Source organism: Lynx canadensis, chromosome A2, assembly GCF_007474595.2.
Source record: "Lynx canadensis isolate LIC74 chromosome A2, mLynCan4.pri.v2, whole genome shotgun sequence".
NCBI lineage: Eukaryota > Metazoa > Chordata > Mammalia > Carnivora > Felidae > Lynx > Lynx canadensis.
The window spans coordinates 76,075,903-76,092,314 of record NC_044304.2 but is presented as its reverse complement, the minus strand read 5'-3'; the positions used below and the strand labels follow the sequence as shown (position 1 = coordinate 76,092,314).

The following is a 16,412-nucleotide window of genomic DNA, read 5'->3' as shown; positions in this document are numbered from 1 at the left end:
CATTTTCTTTGGCATTTCTGAATTCTAGTTTCAGGGCAACACACAATGAGAGACAGGATCGGGGGGCAGAGAGAGGGAAAGACAGGGAGGGAGAGAGAGAGAGAGAGAGAGAGAGAGAGAGAAAGTGGGGGGGAAGGGTGGTTAAGGGAAAGAGGGAATTGGAAAACAGAAAGAACCTGGAGCAAAGCGTATGATTCTCTTGGTTTGTCCACAAAATGCACCGTATACCCAAGTTCAAAGAAACTTGTACTTCCAGGGAAATAGGAGCTGGCTGACAGGGAAGGTGCAGAGTTCCGGCATCCAGCCTTGTCTGCTTGTAGCTCATAGTTTAAAATTATGTAGCAGACACACCCTCAGGACTCTGCGCAAACAGGCATTTCTTCCACCGCATCGCTCTTTTAAGATTCGTCCCAGGGATGGAAGAGATCAACACCAGGAACAGCCATTTCCGGCACAAGAGTGCTACTTGGAGTGACCATTTCTACAGCGGCAGGCATCCCTCGGACACCCCGGCGTGGAGTACGCCCTCTCTCACACGAGAGACCTTCGAGACCTTTTTGTGGGAGAATGCATGCGAAACAGGGTCCTTACCACTAAAGCTCCATTCCCTAAAAAGCAAATAAACAAGAAGGGAGCACGACGGGCTACCCTGAGCTCACAGATGAGAAATGCTGCTCATGGAGTCATCTGGGGCAGAGCCCGCGGGAACTGCGGGTTGAATGATCCCTCCCCCAACACAGAGCTGTCACTTCAACTGTGGATCCCCATGGAGAGGCTCTGATCCACGTTCGGCACCAGTGCCGCGAAGGAAAGGGAAGAGAGCCAGCTGCCCTCTGGGATCGATCAGTGACTTACCATTCCAGGAGGGCTGAAAACGTCTCCCCGCACTTTCTGCACGGGGCCGCATTCGCTAGCGTGGCCGTGGCAAAAACAGCTGCCCCCAACCACCATGTTGGACAGAGCATAGTAGTAGTTATCCAGAGAACCGTTTTCCCTCCTTCCAAGCAAGGTGTCCCCCAGGGTGTGGAGTTTGGTGAAGTTGATCCTCAGGTTTGTTAATGTCACAAGGTCTGGAGAAATGATAACAGCAAAGGAAAGCACACTTCATGCGCTATGGACATGCAATGAAAAGGGATGCCCCCAACACAGAATTTTAGAAAAAGAATTTGTGCAAGAATAGAGAGTATCTCATACCCTGGATGTAGGGGCTGTAGGGGCTTTCTATTTCAAACCTGGGATCCAAAACCTTTAAAACGACCTGCAAAACAAATGCAGGTAAATGTATAGCATTTCACCCAAAACAGCACTGTGAAATATACTTTTTTTTTTTTTTAAGTAGGCTTCACACCCAGCATGGAGCCCAACAGAGGGCCCGAACTCATGACCTGTGATCAAGACCTGAGCTGAAATCAAAAGTTGGATGCTCGACCAACGGAGCCACCTGGGTGCCCTGTTACTCTTAAAGAGTAACTCTTAAAGAATATACTCTTAAAGAAGAGATCCTGACCTCACGAAAAGGCTGAGCCATTGCCTCCCAGCTGGCGTAGGATACAGATTATTATTTGGGTTCTCTTGTGAATAAAAGGGCCAACATGGAAATGAATCAAACGTCTTAGTCATTCTGGTTCTTTATGCCCCCGTGGTCCATGTAGGTGATAGCACTGGGGCTGGGAGGGAGGGACGGGGTCACAATTCAGTAGGTCATCAACTGGATCTGGCCGGGGATTCCAGAGACACCTTCTGCCACCAACCCTTTCACTCTGCCTGATAGGAGTCATACCTCCCAACCCCGCTCCTACCCTGCCCTTCTGCCTGTCACCCGCTTTGCTCAGAGGAAGGTCCTGGCAGATCCCGCCTGGGTGGTGGTTTACAGAGCATGAGATAACACAGCTATGTAGCAAGGGCTAGAAACAGATGCTCCTTCCTCTGGGTGTCCTGTGTCCTAGTGCCCAGCCTGGGTCTTAATCCCCACTCACCCTCAGCAGGTGATGTAATCTCTCATGCAGGAGTATTGCTTGTAAGATGCTTACTATTTATCTGCGTTTGAAATTAATTCAGGACTCACTTCAATTTAAACATGTTCATGCTTTAAAAACCAACAGCTAAAGGCCCATGGGTGGCTCAATCAGTTGAGCGTCTGACTCTTGACTTCGGCTCAGGTCATCATCCCAGGGTCGTGGGATTGAGCCCCATGTCGGACTCTGTGCTGAGTGTGGAGCCTGCTTGAAATTCTGTCTCTCCTCTCTCTCTCTCTCTCTCTCTCTCTCTCTCTCTCTCTCTCTCTCTCTCTCCCCCCCCCCCACCCCTTTCTCCTGCTCACGCTCTCTTTCTCTAAAACAAAAGCAACAGAACTCAAGTTATATTTCAGTAAACACTACCTAAATTGTTTTCATTTATTTTTTTTTTTTAAATTTTTTTTTTCAACGTTTATTTATTTTTGGGACAGAGCGAGACAGAGCATGAACGGGGGAGGGGCAGAGAGAGAGGGAGACACAGAATCGGAAACAGGCTCCAGGCTCCGAGCCATCAGCCCAGAGCCCGACGCGGGGCTCGAACTCACGGACCGCGAGATCGTGACCTGGCTGAAGTCGGACGCTTAACCGACTGCGCCACCCAGGCGCCCCTAAATTGTTTTCATTTAAATGAACCGCATTAGAAAAAAAAATGGTGTAACCTCTATCTGAGAAATCCAAGAAAGGAAATGCTACCTCTCCACCAGATGAGGGTTCAATATCCGAATATTTGGAGTCACAGACAAGGTCTCCCACTCCCTGGGCCTGGCGCGAAGTGATATTGGGAAAGGAAGCAGCACAGTCTTTTGCAAAATATTTGAGCACTTTCCAGGTGTGTCCATAGTCTGTGGAACATTCGACTAACATTGCAGCAGGCCGAAAAGTCTAGGAAAACGGGAGGGAAACTTGTAATGCTTCGCAAAGGCAGATTTCATTATCCACTGCAGACTGAATATTTGTATTCCCAAATCTCAGTTTTTCAAACTTTATTTGTATCTCTTGAAATCCGTTATGCAATGAACACACAGAAATCTCTTTCCAATCGGGGGGCGAGCAGTCACGAGCACATACTTTGCCTCGAATCTGGTTCCATTTGAAAACTGTGTATGGGCTGTGTGAATTATTCATCAAAGGAGAGCATAGCAATTTTTTAAAAAGTCAGTGTAACTGATATGTTACAGCGATTTGTATGTGGTTTTCTTTGACTAGAAGAACCCTTTTCTCTGGCAAACTCTTATACATCCTCCAGAATCTACCGTGAAGCTTATTCTGATTTCTTACAGCAGCGTTAGCCTCATCAAGGAAACTATCAGCATTGTGATTGTATGTCGGTTCCCGCACTGACAATTTTGTATTATGATTTTAAATTTCTATATATGTTTGTATCCTTGACTAGACTGTGAGCTCTTTGAGGCCAAAGACTTGTGGGTATTTTTTAATTTTTAATTTTATTTATTTTTTTACTGTAACTCAGCTTCCGGGCTGACAACAAAATTAGAATTTTGATGAAATATTTGAGAATGACTACAGGACAGGATTTCTCTGGCATCTAACTATCCTTAGTAAAGACCCTTTCATTTTTCTGCTTCTTTTGATCACAATCTTTCCATGTTTCCCAAAATAATGTCCAGTTTCTGCTTTTTTTTTTTCTCCTGAAAATCATTTTTCTAGCTCTTGTGGTCCCTCTCGCCCTAGGGTTTGGAATTTTCCTCTTTGCTGTATCTTGTACGATTTCCTTCCTTCCTTCCTTCCTTCCTTCCTTCCTTCCTTCCTTCCTCCCTCCCTCCCTCCCTCCCTTCCTTTTTTCTGTTAACCATATAAGTTATTAATTAATGAGCAGTAGAGTTTTCACTTGTTTTGTTTTCCACTCAGGAACAAAGAGTCAAATTCTGCACAAAGTTCGAGTAGAGATTTTGTGCTCTACCCAGAAGCAAGGAAGTGAAATCCCGGGTAAGCCCAGCACTTGGTAGGTAGATAAAAGGGGTGACAAGCCCACACATCTGTACCTTAAAAGTCAGAATAAGGTGGCTGAACTGAAATAACGCCTCTAGGTCCAATCTGATGCTGACATGATCAAGACCTGAAGAAAAATCCAGAAAGAAGGAATCAGTGATTTTGAGAGACCCCTATTTACCCCTATTTAATCCTTCACTGTGGCTTGTCTGTAAAAAATAAAAACGTGTGAAATTTCATGGCTGGGGAGCAACACTCTTTCCTAGTCTTTTACAGTGGTTTCCCAGAACACTGCACACCCAGGAGAAGGTCTATTTGAGAGCAGTACAGGTTTTACTCAGACTGTGCCCACATGCACGTTATGGTGGCGGTGCACACGGCCACTGTGTGGCAGTGTTACCTACCACCAAGGAAGTTCGCCCACTTCCCATAGGTCCTAAGCAGCAAGTGCCACCACTTGGCGGGGAGGGAGCTCATTTCCTTGAACTCACAACCTGACTGCGCACGTGCGTAAAGGTGCGCTGGGAAACCGGTGCATGGTGAACATCGAAGCATCCTTTTCTTCCAGCATCTGCTTGATAACCACTTGGACTAGTTCTATTGTCACTTAGTGTAAGACACAGCCTGGAATATTCCCCTGGGAGTGAGAATCTGCAGCTCCTCTGGGGCTGAGGAGAAGAAAGTCCTATCCTGAGAGAGTTAGCTGCCATTCACCTCCAGCCTGGATGTGGAAGACCGGCCCCCAGCTGGACACGAGGAAGCCCCTATCGCTCTAGAGCGGCACTGTCCCATAAGAACAGAATACGAGCCACCTGTGTCATTTCAAATTTCCTAGCAGCCACATTTATTTTTTTTTTATTTTTATTTTTTATTATTTTTTTTTATTTAATATAAATTTTTGTTTGTTTGTTTGTTTGTTTTTTGTTTTTTTTATGAAATTTATTGACAAATTGGTTTCCATACAACACCCAGTGCTCATCCCAAAAGGTGCCCTCCTCAATACCCATCACCCACCCTCCCCTCCCTCCCACCCCCCATCAACCCTAGCAGCCACATTTAAAAGCAAGCAGGTGAAATGACTTTTAATATTTTTAACCCCATATACCAAAAACCATCTCATTTCAACATGTACTCAATATTAAAAAAAAATAATAATGTTTTATTTTGCTACTACCAATGCTTAATTTTTTTCCAAAGTAAGTCTTAGAAACCTGGAATGGTTTTATACTGATGTCACATCTCAGTGTGGGCTAGCCGTGTTTTAAGTGCCCGGTAGCGCATGTGGCATTGGGCTCCCTCCCGTACTGGACAGCAGCTCTGAGAGCAGTCAGTAACCGGGCTGCATGAACTGGAGGCAGTTTTATTTGTGGGTGCATCACTTGGGAGGGTTCGCCGCTGAGAGGGCAGCCCCATTCCTGGCTCTGGGTCAAGGGTCCCTCACCCTTTCTGGAAAGGAGATCGCCTTTCCCCTCTCAAAAGTTCTTGGCTGAGAACCCTTGTTTTATGCGATCCGCTTTGGTGGAGGGGCGCTCCTGTGAGGCTATGTGCAGCAAATGCTGGACATGTGGGTTAAAACTGCCACTAAGCAAAAATGGCCTGAGCGAAGGCAGGTGACTCCTGCAAAGGCATCACATGCATGCACTAAGGAGGGCCCAACTAGAGATTCAGGATTAGGATCCAACATGAATTGGCATTTTAGTAGACACACCAATCATGCTTGTCCAATGGAAGGCATAGGAAAATAGCCTCATATTCTGCTTGCCTTATATGTTACGATCCTATATATTCTGACTATTCCCACACTCCCCTAATGGTCTAGGACCCCCTGAGGGAAATAGGTTTAGGCATCTGAAGAGAATAGAGGGATTGTAGCCCAGGTACAACATATAGAGATGAAACAAAGGGAATCATCTTGTGGGGTGAGGGTTCCAGATTGGTGCTGAAGGGGAGCTGTCATGGGTGAGTCAGCCTACATTCATTCAAGCACGTAAGGCCCACGCCTGAGTTTGGACGTGAGGCATCCCCAGTTGGGACCTGATCAGGGCACCTAGGAAATATGGATGGTCAGGGCCAATGCGAGTTTCAAAATCACAATTGTTCATGAGCAGAGAAGGGCATAAATCCAGGCAGAAAAGAACATCAGCCAGTAGCCAACTATCCTTTCAATTCAATTTTTATATTAAAATATTTGGCTTGCAGCAAGAAATGAAATGCTCTTTTCCTCTCTCCTGAATGTGTTGCCGAGGGACAAAGTACAGGGTGGGAACTCTCAGATTTCCCCTGGCAGTGTTAATTCCATTTACAGGAGTGTGTTTCATATTAGGGTTAATGCGTGAAGCTTTCAGAGTTATGTGCTTAAAATACACTTGGATTTCTCTGAAGGAAAATAATCTCTCCTGAAATGAAAATAAAGTTTGTTCTTATACAGGCTTTAACAGTGCTAGGGGATACTTTTCCATTCCAGTATAACTCCTTGCTGTGAAATTGTTGAGATCGTACAGAAAGATATTGGATTAAAAACGTAAAGAAATGGATAATCTGGAAAGGAACTCAGTCATACCGTTTTCAGATTGCCACCATTTCTTGTCTCTCCCTGGTTCAAAACTTGTAATAACGTTCTCAATGGTGTGGCTCTGGGATTGCGTATATGGGTCATAGGGAAATCTGGAGTCACAGATGAAACATTTTTGTTCCCCCTGGAAAAGACCATCATTTCAGTAAAAAATAAAGACCCATAATTACTTATTGTTGATATCAATTTGAAAACAAGCTGTACTTACTATATTTGTCTTTCAATCTGGCTAAAAATAAAAAGCAGAGGAAATAACAGGACATCAAATTTTCCATCAATAGGTGCTTAAATACAATAACAGACAAAATAAGAATTAGGACCTAGAAATTTTATGAATTTTTACATTGGGGGCAAAAATGCAAACTTATGCGGAACTAATTTTTGTCTTGCACAAGAGGCACATGACCTGGAGTTTATGTTAAACCGTAGAGAAGTAATCAGGATACGTTCTTCGAGTAGGGATTACTTTCTGTAGTCAAAAACAAATATTTGGCAAGAAACTAATGCAACACTCGGCCACCAGGTTATCTGTAACCATCCTTTTTTTTTCTCTCTCAGACATAGTTTTTGGTAGAAAAAGTTCCATGACCAAAACCTCTCCATCACCGCCATGTGGATGTTGTAAAAGATTCTCATTATACTCGTAACAGAGAGGCCTGCCCTCTCGTCTTCCAGACCGGAAGGTCTTATTAGTGAATTGGAATTACTTTACTTGGAATGGACTTTCCAAGTTTGCAACAGCCAAGAGTGGCCTTTGAGTTTGCCTAATTTAATGCACCCATTTGTGGCCGTACTTACTTAAAGCCCCCAAGGAAATCCCCAAAGACTCCCAAAGGACTTCCAATGGCTTGCACAATTGTTCCTGGCTACTACTACTTGCAGGACCCTGGAGGAGCATTTTTGCAAAACTTCCAGGAAGTGGGGACTGTTTATTATAATCCTCCATACTGGAAGTTGACTATAACAGATGCGCCGGTAGGTGTTCAGCAAACAGATTTGACATCCGGATCGTTGCTTACAAGGGCTATACAACCTGACCAGGACCATCTCTTTGCCTTTCCTTCCACAAGTCTTCCCTTGATTCACTCAATTCTAGCTACACTCACTCCTTGCTCTTCCCTGAGTTCACCGGGAACTCTATTGCCTTGCCATCTTGACACGAGTTATTCTCTGCTCCCCTCTCCTCCAACCCTCAAATATTCCTATCTCTTGCTCCTTCCCTTCTTCTGGGTCTCTGTTTAAAGGCCATCCTCTCAGACTTCTACTTAAAATATCACCACCTCCTTATGGCCTCTACCACTCTCTATGCCTTACCCTGCTTTATAATATCTTGTAAGCTGTTATCACCACTTGAGACTATATTATATAGTTGTTGGCTTATTGTCTGTCTCCATCATTAGAATTTAAGTCCAATGAGGGTGGGACTTTGTTGTTTTTTTAAAATCTTTTCTTAACGTTTATTTATTTTTGAGAGACAGAGACAGAGCATGAGCAGGGCAGGGGCAGAGAGAGAGGGAGACACAGAATCTGAAGCAGGCTCCAGGCTCTGAGCTGTCAGTACAGAGCCCGATGGGGGGGCTCAAACGCGCGAGCTATGAGATCATGACTGGAGCTGAAGTCGGCCATCCAACCAATGGAGCCACCCAGGTGCCCCATGGGACTTTGTTTTGTATAAGGCCATATCCTCCTGACCTAGAACAGTGTCTCACACATTGTAGAGGCTGGGTAAAATTTGCCAAACGAATGCATGGTGATTTTGAGGACTATTTCAGCTAGAGTCTGTCAAAGTAGACCAGCCTTTCAAGAGATCCATATAATCTTTTTAGAATCACTGGCCACCATAAGTCTTATACCCGAAAAAAAAAATGCCCTTTCAAAATTAAGGAGCAATGGAAGTGAGATCTGTTCTGCATATGGGGAGGCTTGCCCCAGACTTGCCCATAAAAGAGCAGCAGAAGCTTTACGATTCCACCAAAAGGTGTCAAGCCTTCAAAAGATGTCCAGTATTACTATGGAAATTACTGGGGGAAATGCTTTACTGTCAATATCTTAGAAGCATAGTCTTTGGAGAGCCTGATTGGGGATGTTTGGTTGTAATGACGAGATGTGGAAGTCCCAACTTGGGTAACACTACGGGTCAATGTTGATTTGAAGCTTCCGAGGAGAATGTGTTGCTTGGTAGCAATTTTTTAGATGATCATGGGGAAACAAGTCCTCCTTCATGACACGCAAATGTTTAAGTAGACCGAGACTTACAGCCCTACCTGTAACACTTTGTCAGCCTGAAGATATCTTGAGATTTTTTTCCCCCAGGTCTATGAGTTTAAGATTTCTGGGATTCTTGAGACAAAAGAAACCTTGAAGTTTGACTTACTTCTATTTTGGGTGGTGAAGACAGGAATATTAACTCCTAATCATTGCCAGAGTAGGTCATAAGTTGGCTGGGACAACAGTACGCAAATGTCAGTGGTTTAAGAACTAGAAGGGTAATGCCAGTGTTGGAAAGTATCTAATATTAGAGTTGAGAACCATTTCTTTGTCCAGAGGACCCGGAATTGGAAAGTCACTTGTAGGATGCCACATCCCACCTGGCCTAGAGTTGAACAAAATGTCTACAGTGTCATTTCCTCGCACACACAGAGAAGTTGCTTTCTTACACAAGTACTTCCCAAACTTAGAACAGTGCTAAGCCCTCAGGTATTGTCTTCACTTATTTATAATCATCCTCTTTTACTAGAAACCAATTAGAATCCAAAGCATTTCCCAGAGACCTCGAGGAGTTGCTTTAAATGAACAATACGTGGAAAAGCCTGGGCCTCTAACATCGGGCTTCCGTCCAACTTCCCGCCTGCACATCCTCTCATTTAAGGGGTTGACGTGATTGCCTTGGGCTTTTCAGCAGGTATGATACTCAGATGACCTTGGATGCTTGTTTGGGTCCCCGAGCATGGAGAAGAAAAAAACTATAAAGCAGCTGATCTTTTTCTAAAACTGGTCTTTAAGGGAAAGAAAAAAGGCCCCCAAATCTGTTGACACTGGGATCTTACGGCTTTTAGACAAGACAATTTCCAAGTGGCTTTATGAGGCTGGCATGCAATCAATTCAAAGTTCACACCCCCCCTACCCCCCACCTAACGCAGGACAGTGAGAACCCACATTCAGTATAATGGCCTTGAGACCCTGAGGGATCGTCCCTCTTCACTGCTGGGTCAATTGAATTCGCTCCCTGCGAGTTCCTCCTGTGGCTAAGTAGAATAGTACATCTTAGACTACTTCCCTTCGAAGACGGAACCAATTCTAAAGCTAACAAGAAACAGATGTGGCAGATCTTCCCTATTTTCTGATTAATCAAGGTTTCTTGGACTAGGAATTGAATCACCTGTGCCTCTGATATTCAGGAAAGAGTGATGTGTCCTCCTTTTATGTTGCATGGCTGGCCCCCGCCATGCTTGGAAAAATCTATGTCATCGACTCAATAATGTCCCAACAAATAAACAAAGGACCAACCCACCTCAAGGTAGCTGAGGATGCAGTATTTCTGGGCTCCATCCAGCCCGCAGGTAGAAGAAGCCGTGAGCTGTGCGCTGCGACCCACCAGGAGATCGCCAGTGGTAGGATGACAGGCGCTCCTGTGGCATTTATCTTGGGCTTTCGTGAAACTGAGCAACCCTTGAACATAACAGACACAGCTACTTAGAAGGCAGTCTAAGGGTAGCAGAAGGCTTAAAGAAGCAACTGGTTAAGTTGGGAAGTTAATAGCCCATTTATTTTTAAAGCCAGTTTTCTTGATCATTAAGACCATCTAGTTGTGGATGCTGTTGGTGCCCTTGGCCTAATGGAAATCTCTCAGCCTGGGAGGTGATACCTTCTGTGTTCACGTCCCCACCTGGGCCAGTCCATAGCCAGTGACTGATGGGGACACAGTTCAAAAGGCTGTGGCACCATTACATCAGACTGGGATCAACTGTGTGGTGCAATTTATGCTCAGAACATTTTGGATTGGGGGGGGAGATTGAAGCCAGACTCTAGCTGGGACCACATCCTGTCTCCACTTTCCTTAGTCTCTTACTGCTCAGAGCCCTCCTTCAATAACACAAATCCATGCATCAGGCTCTGCATCTAGGAAGCCTGATCCAAGATAGCCCCATATACTAGAAATTCTCTATGTGTCATCTTAGGGCAAATAACAAAGACCAATGCACAGACCTGAGGAAAGAAAATCTCAGTGTGGCCTCTTCTACCTATTGTTCTAACCAGTACAAACTCAACTGGAGAATTTAAGAAATCCTTGGGAAATAACTTTCTCTTAAAACACATAGATTCAATTGACTTCCTTTAAAACCTGGATTGTTGGGTTCAGATTCACCACGGAACAGATCGTGCCCCCTCGGGAGTCCCAGACCCACACAAATATGCCCAACTCATTCTGAGGTGCAAAGGCAGGTCCATGGAGAAAGGTTAGCCTTTCAAGTAACTGGAAATCCATAGACAAAAAAATGAACTATAACCAAAACCTCACACCTTATACAAATATTAACACAAAATGGGTCATGGACTTCAATGTAAAATATGAAACTGTAAAGCTATAAAACTCTTATAACACATAGGAGAAAGTCTTTGAGACTTTGGACGGGGTGAAGAATTTCAGGATTAACAACAAGAACATGATCCACAAAAGGGAAAAATTGGTAAATTGGACCTCATCAAAATTAAAACCTTGTGAATTACACTGAATGGAAAAAACCCAATCTTTAAAATTTTTTAAATGTTTTATTTATTTTTGAGAGAGAGAGAAAGAGGGAGAGAGACAAAGACACAGAGAGACAGAGTGCAAGCAGAGGAGGGACAGAGAGAGAGGGAGACACAGAATCTGAAAGCACAGACCCCAATGCGGGGCTCGAATTCATGGACCACAAGATCATGACTTGAGCTTAAGTCAGATGCTTAACCAACTGAGCCACCCAGGAGCCCAGAAAAAAATCAATCTTAAATGGTTATACACTACATGACCCCATTTCTTGAATGACAAAATTTTAGAAATGGAGAAGAGATTTGTGGCTGTTAGGGATTAGGAGGTAGGGATGAAGGTGTGGATATAAAAGGGTAGTAGTAGGGCTCCTGGAGGGTAATGGAGCTGTTCAGGATCTTAATTTTGATGATGACCACATGAATAAAATTGTATAGAATTAAACACACACACACACACACGTGCATGTAAAACTGGTGCAATCCGAAGAAGGTCAAGGACTATAACAATGTCAGTTTCCTGATTGGGATACTACACTATTGTCATGCAAGATGTTACCATCCAGGGAAACTGGGTGAAAGGTATACGGGAATCTCTCTGTATTATTTCCTACAACTACATGAGAACCTGCAGTAATCTCAAAATAAAAAATGAACAACCCAAATATTCCTCTGTCCCTTCAAAATTACCCCATCGGCCTCTAGATGGTGAACCAAGTAAATCCCCCACCAACATCTCACACACACACACACAGCCCGCTCTACCTGTTCTTATATACTTTACCCTTGAGACATGAAGACTTATGCCAAGCACAGCGGATTCCAGCAGACAGGAGTGAGGGGGATGGGCAGAAGATGGAAAATTACTCCCAACTGTGGAAGAAGCTTGTTTTTCTCCAGCTTTCTCAATTGTAAAACTCTAAGAATTTTTTGTGGTCTTCTTTCACATTTAATGGATCTCTTTCCTTCAGCGTGCCCTCCAAAACCATAAGCCACTGAAAAGTAATGTTTTTTCTCTTATGTGCACAGTCCCCACGTGAACTATTCTATTCATCTGGTCATTTTGTGATTATCATCAGGCATTAACAGATCATAGCTCTACAGCTAAGAATATGATACGTAATGTCTCCTTCTACGCAGGTTGCCAAATACCTGTTTGGACAAGGAATTTTCGGTCTTCACTCTCATTGCAAAATTACCATCATTCCAGAACAAAGGGACAGCTCTGCTTTCTCCTTGAAGACAGATATGTGATGAAAGTGAGCTCCATCTACACTTTCATTTCATTGTATAATAAATGGTCCTAGTTGCTTCACATGGATTTTTCCTTTTATTCACCCAACAATCCAAGCCCAGATCTCCTTTTATTTCCTAGACTTGACCTGTAAGATAAATAACTAATCAGAAATTTGGGCTCCTGTAGGCGGAGGCTTTTTAAAACAAGTCAGGTATAAAAATCTCTGCTAATGCTATGTGTGGATTAGCTAAGACTTCCCTTCCAGGGATTTATTCTTCTAGACAAGTTCCATCCTGAATTCTTTTATTGGAATTGCTGCCTTAGAGATCTAACATGTTTTTATAACCCGACTTGGCCTAACTTGTTTTGATCAGATGTGTACTTTTCAGAAATAAAAGTATCCCAGGACTTAGGGAAATTGAACTATTATTCATGTAATTTTCTAAATGCAAATATGAATTTCCGGGCTCAAATACTTGGCCCAAAGTGGCTGGAAACCTAAGCAGTTAAAGCTTCATGCCTGAACACAGATAGCCTTAGCAGCACCCTTCCTGGGTTGAAGTTTTCAACTGCCAGATTATCACATCAGCAACAAGTTGGAATTGGTTCAGAAAATAAAGATGCTTGTGTCTTTAGAGAATCAATGCATTCTTCAAAGACGACATACAACTTGAAGATATGATCTTAGTAAACACCAACTTAGGAGACCTGGTCATTTAAAGAAAAGGTACAGCAAATGTTCTGTAAAGTGAGGGATCATTTTGTAGAAATAACCATTATTATATAATCTCTAACTTGGCATATCGTTCTCATGTTCTTAAACACAGGAGATGTTTTCATAGACTTTAGAGATCACTTCAGAGTTCTAGAGGCTATAAACACACATATATACACACATGCACAAACACACATTATTTATTAAGGGCAAGAAAACTTACAAAGAATGAATGTTAGATAAGGTTTGTACTTCGTGTCCAGTTCCCAAAATCTGGGGCCAATGCACATTTTAGGATTCTTTTCCCTAACCTTCCTTAGTCAGAATGCAAGACAAAGTGTTTCAATAGGTTCCAGTTTTCATATAAATGTCTATGGTTGAACTACAAACCAGAAAATGTTCAACCGATGATACGGGATTAACCATATATGGTAATATATTATGGTAACCATGATGTGGTAGTTTGACCATAGGCGACCCTAGAGATTTGGGCTAGATCAGAGTAAGTTTACATTTAGAAACTCAGGATCTACTGCAGTGAGGACTTTGTTCTGTCCAGGTGAATTTAGTTTTGAAGCTCTTTCATCCTGAGAGAAGGGTCTCCTGAATGAGGAGGGAATCTCTGAGCCACTGTGCAATGGTTTAGAATTTTGGCAAAATGTGAGGAAGTTATCCTAACGGAGATTCAGCGATTTTCAGTAGCTGCTTCTGATTTTGAACACTAGTTTAGTTCCAAAGAGAGCATCCGAGGCAGATATAGATTGCAACAACTCTTCTCTGGCCATCTGAGGCCAGATCTAAGCTTCATTGTCCTGGGGGACGCAGTGTCACCAGTCTCTGCTCCCACTGGCTTGCGGCTCACCTCTCGGTGGCAGAGAATTTTCAGCAGAGAACAAATGAGCATTTTCTATTTCGAGGTATTCTTCTTTTGTCCATCACCAGCAAATCTAACGGGGAGATTGCCTCAGGGCTTGGGAATTGCAAAATTAGAAAATGAGATTCTTAAAGTTTGCTGCCATGAAGAAACTCAGCATGAATCTTTGAAGAGAAGATTCTAAGCAATTTAGTTAGTACTTAGGAACCAGAAGCAGGGCGGTTATTGAAAAGTCAGGATCAAAGAGAGTAATTGTTGGAAACATCCTCTCGATGACTAATGTAAATTATTCTCAGCTTATTAAAGACAGCAGACGCATGGAGGTTTAGCAAAGAGCCGCTGCTTAGTCAGAGGGAATTTTGCCTGTAAATTCTTCACAAGCAATTGTGTCTTGTTACTGGGACAAGTGCTACATTCAAAACAGATTTATGCTTAAAAATTAAAATGCATTGGGGCACCTTGGTGGCTCAGTCGGTTGAGCATCAACTTCGGCTCAGCTCGTGATCTCGTGGTTTATGGGTTCGAGCCCCGTGTCAGGCTCTGTGCTGACAGCTCAGAGCCTGGAGCCTGCTTTGGATTCTGTGTCTCCCTCTCTCTCTGCCCCTCCCCAACTCACACTCTCAGTGTCTCTCTCCCTCTTAAAAATAAACATTAAAAAAATTAAAAAGAAATTAAAATGCATTATGTTTTTAAATTAAGAATCTGAAACCATGTCTACTTTCTTTAGTAAATTTACTTAATTATCTGCTGATAATACTATATTCCACGAGAGAGGATCGAAACAGCTATGTGTGGATAGTAAACATGTGGGAGTGGGGTGCCTGGGTGGCGCAGTCGGTTAAGCGTCCGACTTCACCCAGGTCACGATCTCGCGGTCCGGGAGTTCGAGCCCCGCATCGGGCTCTGGGCTGATGGCTCAGAGCCTGGAGCCTGTTTCCGATTCTGTGTCTCCCTCTCTCTCTGCCCCTCCCCCGTTCATGCTCTGTCTCTCTCTGTCCCAAAAATAAATAAACGTTGAAAAAAAAATTTTTTTTTAAAAATATGTGGGAGTTGACATGTCTAGTCGCTTGACACAATGATACAGCACAAAAGCCATGAAAATATATAATAGTACAGAAAAAAAGAGGTGGATAGGTTTTAAAATATTTTTACTGAATATTTCAGAGCAATTCAATACAAGCGGAACATGGATTTTGACGACTAATACTCACCCAGGTGTAAAAGAAAGGTCAGTAGAAATTGCATCCTTCTGTCAGGAAATGATTAAATTCAATTTTTCTAGGTAAAAAAAAAAGGAGGTGAAAGTCAGCCACTGATAGAATCAATAATTGCCATCGATTTTCAATGATTTGAAAATTTGTCTGATGATTCTTGAGTAAGAAGACACAAAGTATCTACAGTGCCCAATTCCTTCAAAATAAGAGTGTATACAAAATTTTTACCAATATTTGCCATTTTTTGAAATCAGAGAAAGCAATAGTTTGTATGAAATAATGTGAAACAAATATAATTTCCTGTGCATATTTTAACTTTATGTATGTATTTATTTATTTAAATATTTATTTATTTATTTTTAAGTAGGTTCCACCCCCAGCATGGAGCCCAATGTGGGGCCCGAACTCACGAGATCAAGACCTGAGCTGAGATCAAGTGCCAGATGCTTAACCAACGGAGCCACCTAGGTGCCCCCTGCAAATTTTTATTTTAATCGATTTTTGTCCTCTTATTATTTAGAAAAAATGTTTCATTATGCAATTAGTCTGTAGTCATTATTGAAGAAACAGAAAAATCAGACAGGCAAAGTGAAGGAATTATTATCTGTAGGACTACCACCGAGGGAAAAGTGGTTAGTATCTTGGTATACATTCTTCCATACTGTTCCCCTTGCATAAAAGTATTTCTCAGAAATGATATTATACTGTATGCTTGTTTTAATCAATGCATCCCAGACATCTCTCTGTACCAACAAATACAATTTTACATCAGTAATATTCAACCTAGTGAGGGACATCAGGATCACCTGGGGGCTTCCACAGACCAAATTTGTGTCCCCCTTTGGAGATTCCTTCTAGATAGAGGGCCCCCCAAGTCATTGTGTGGGGAAGCCTAATATCGATAGGAGTATATATGCCCCTTAGGGGTTGGGTGGAAAGAAGGTAAAACACTCTTTTGCACCAGTATCTTAAATTATCTGCATCTGAATGCAGGGACTAGAATTTATGTAATAAATACCCTATTGGTTGATGTGTACTTTGTTTTTAATATTTTCCTGTAGTAAATAATTTTGCTAACTCTTTCTTCAC

At 42.8% G+C, this 16,412-nt stretch overlaps 1 protein-coding gene across 1 annotated transcript in view; it reads right to left on the bottom strand.

Moving 5' to 3' along the window:
* The window catches only part of LAMB4 (laminin subunit beta 4), a 99,717-nt gene extending 84,363 nt beyond the window's left edge, over nucleotides 1–15,354 (bottom strand). Inside the window, exons 1-7 of the mRNA XM_030307756.1 lie at nucleotides 15,321–15,354; nucleotides 10,049–10,206; nucleotides 6,526–6,661; nucleotides 4,019–4,092; nucleotides 2,709–2,897; nucleotides 1,195–1,258; nucleotides 856–1,070 (exon numbers count right to left, since the gene is read on the bottom strand). Coding sequence (XP_030163616.1) covers nucleotides 856–1,070; nucleotides 1,195–1,258; nucleotides 2,709–2,897; nucleotides 4,019–4,092; nucleotides 6,526–6,661; nucleotides 10,049–10,206; nucleotides 15,321–15,354 — 870 coding nt within the window. The remainder of the gene's footprint in view (nucleotides 1–855; nucleotides 1,071–1,194; nucleotides 1,259–2,708; nucleotides 2,898–4,018; nucleotides 4,093–6,525; nucleotides 6,662–10,048; nucleotides 10,207–15,320) is intronic.
* Nucleotides 15,355–16,412: the final 1,058 nt, after the last annotated feature.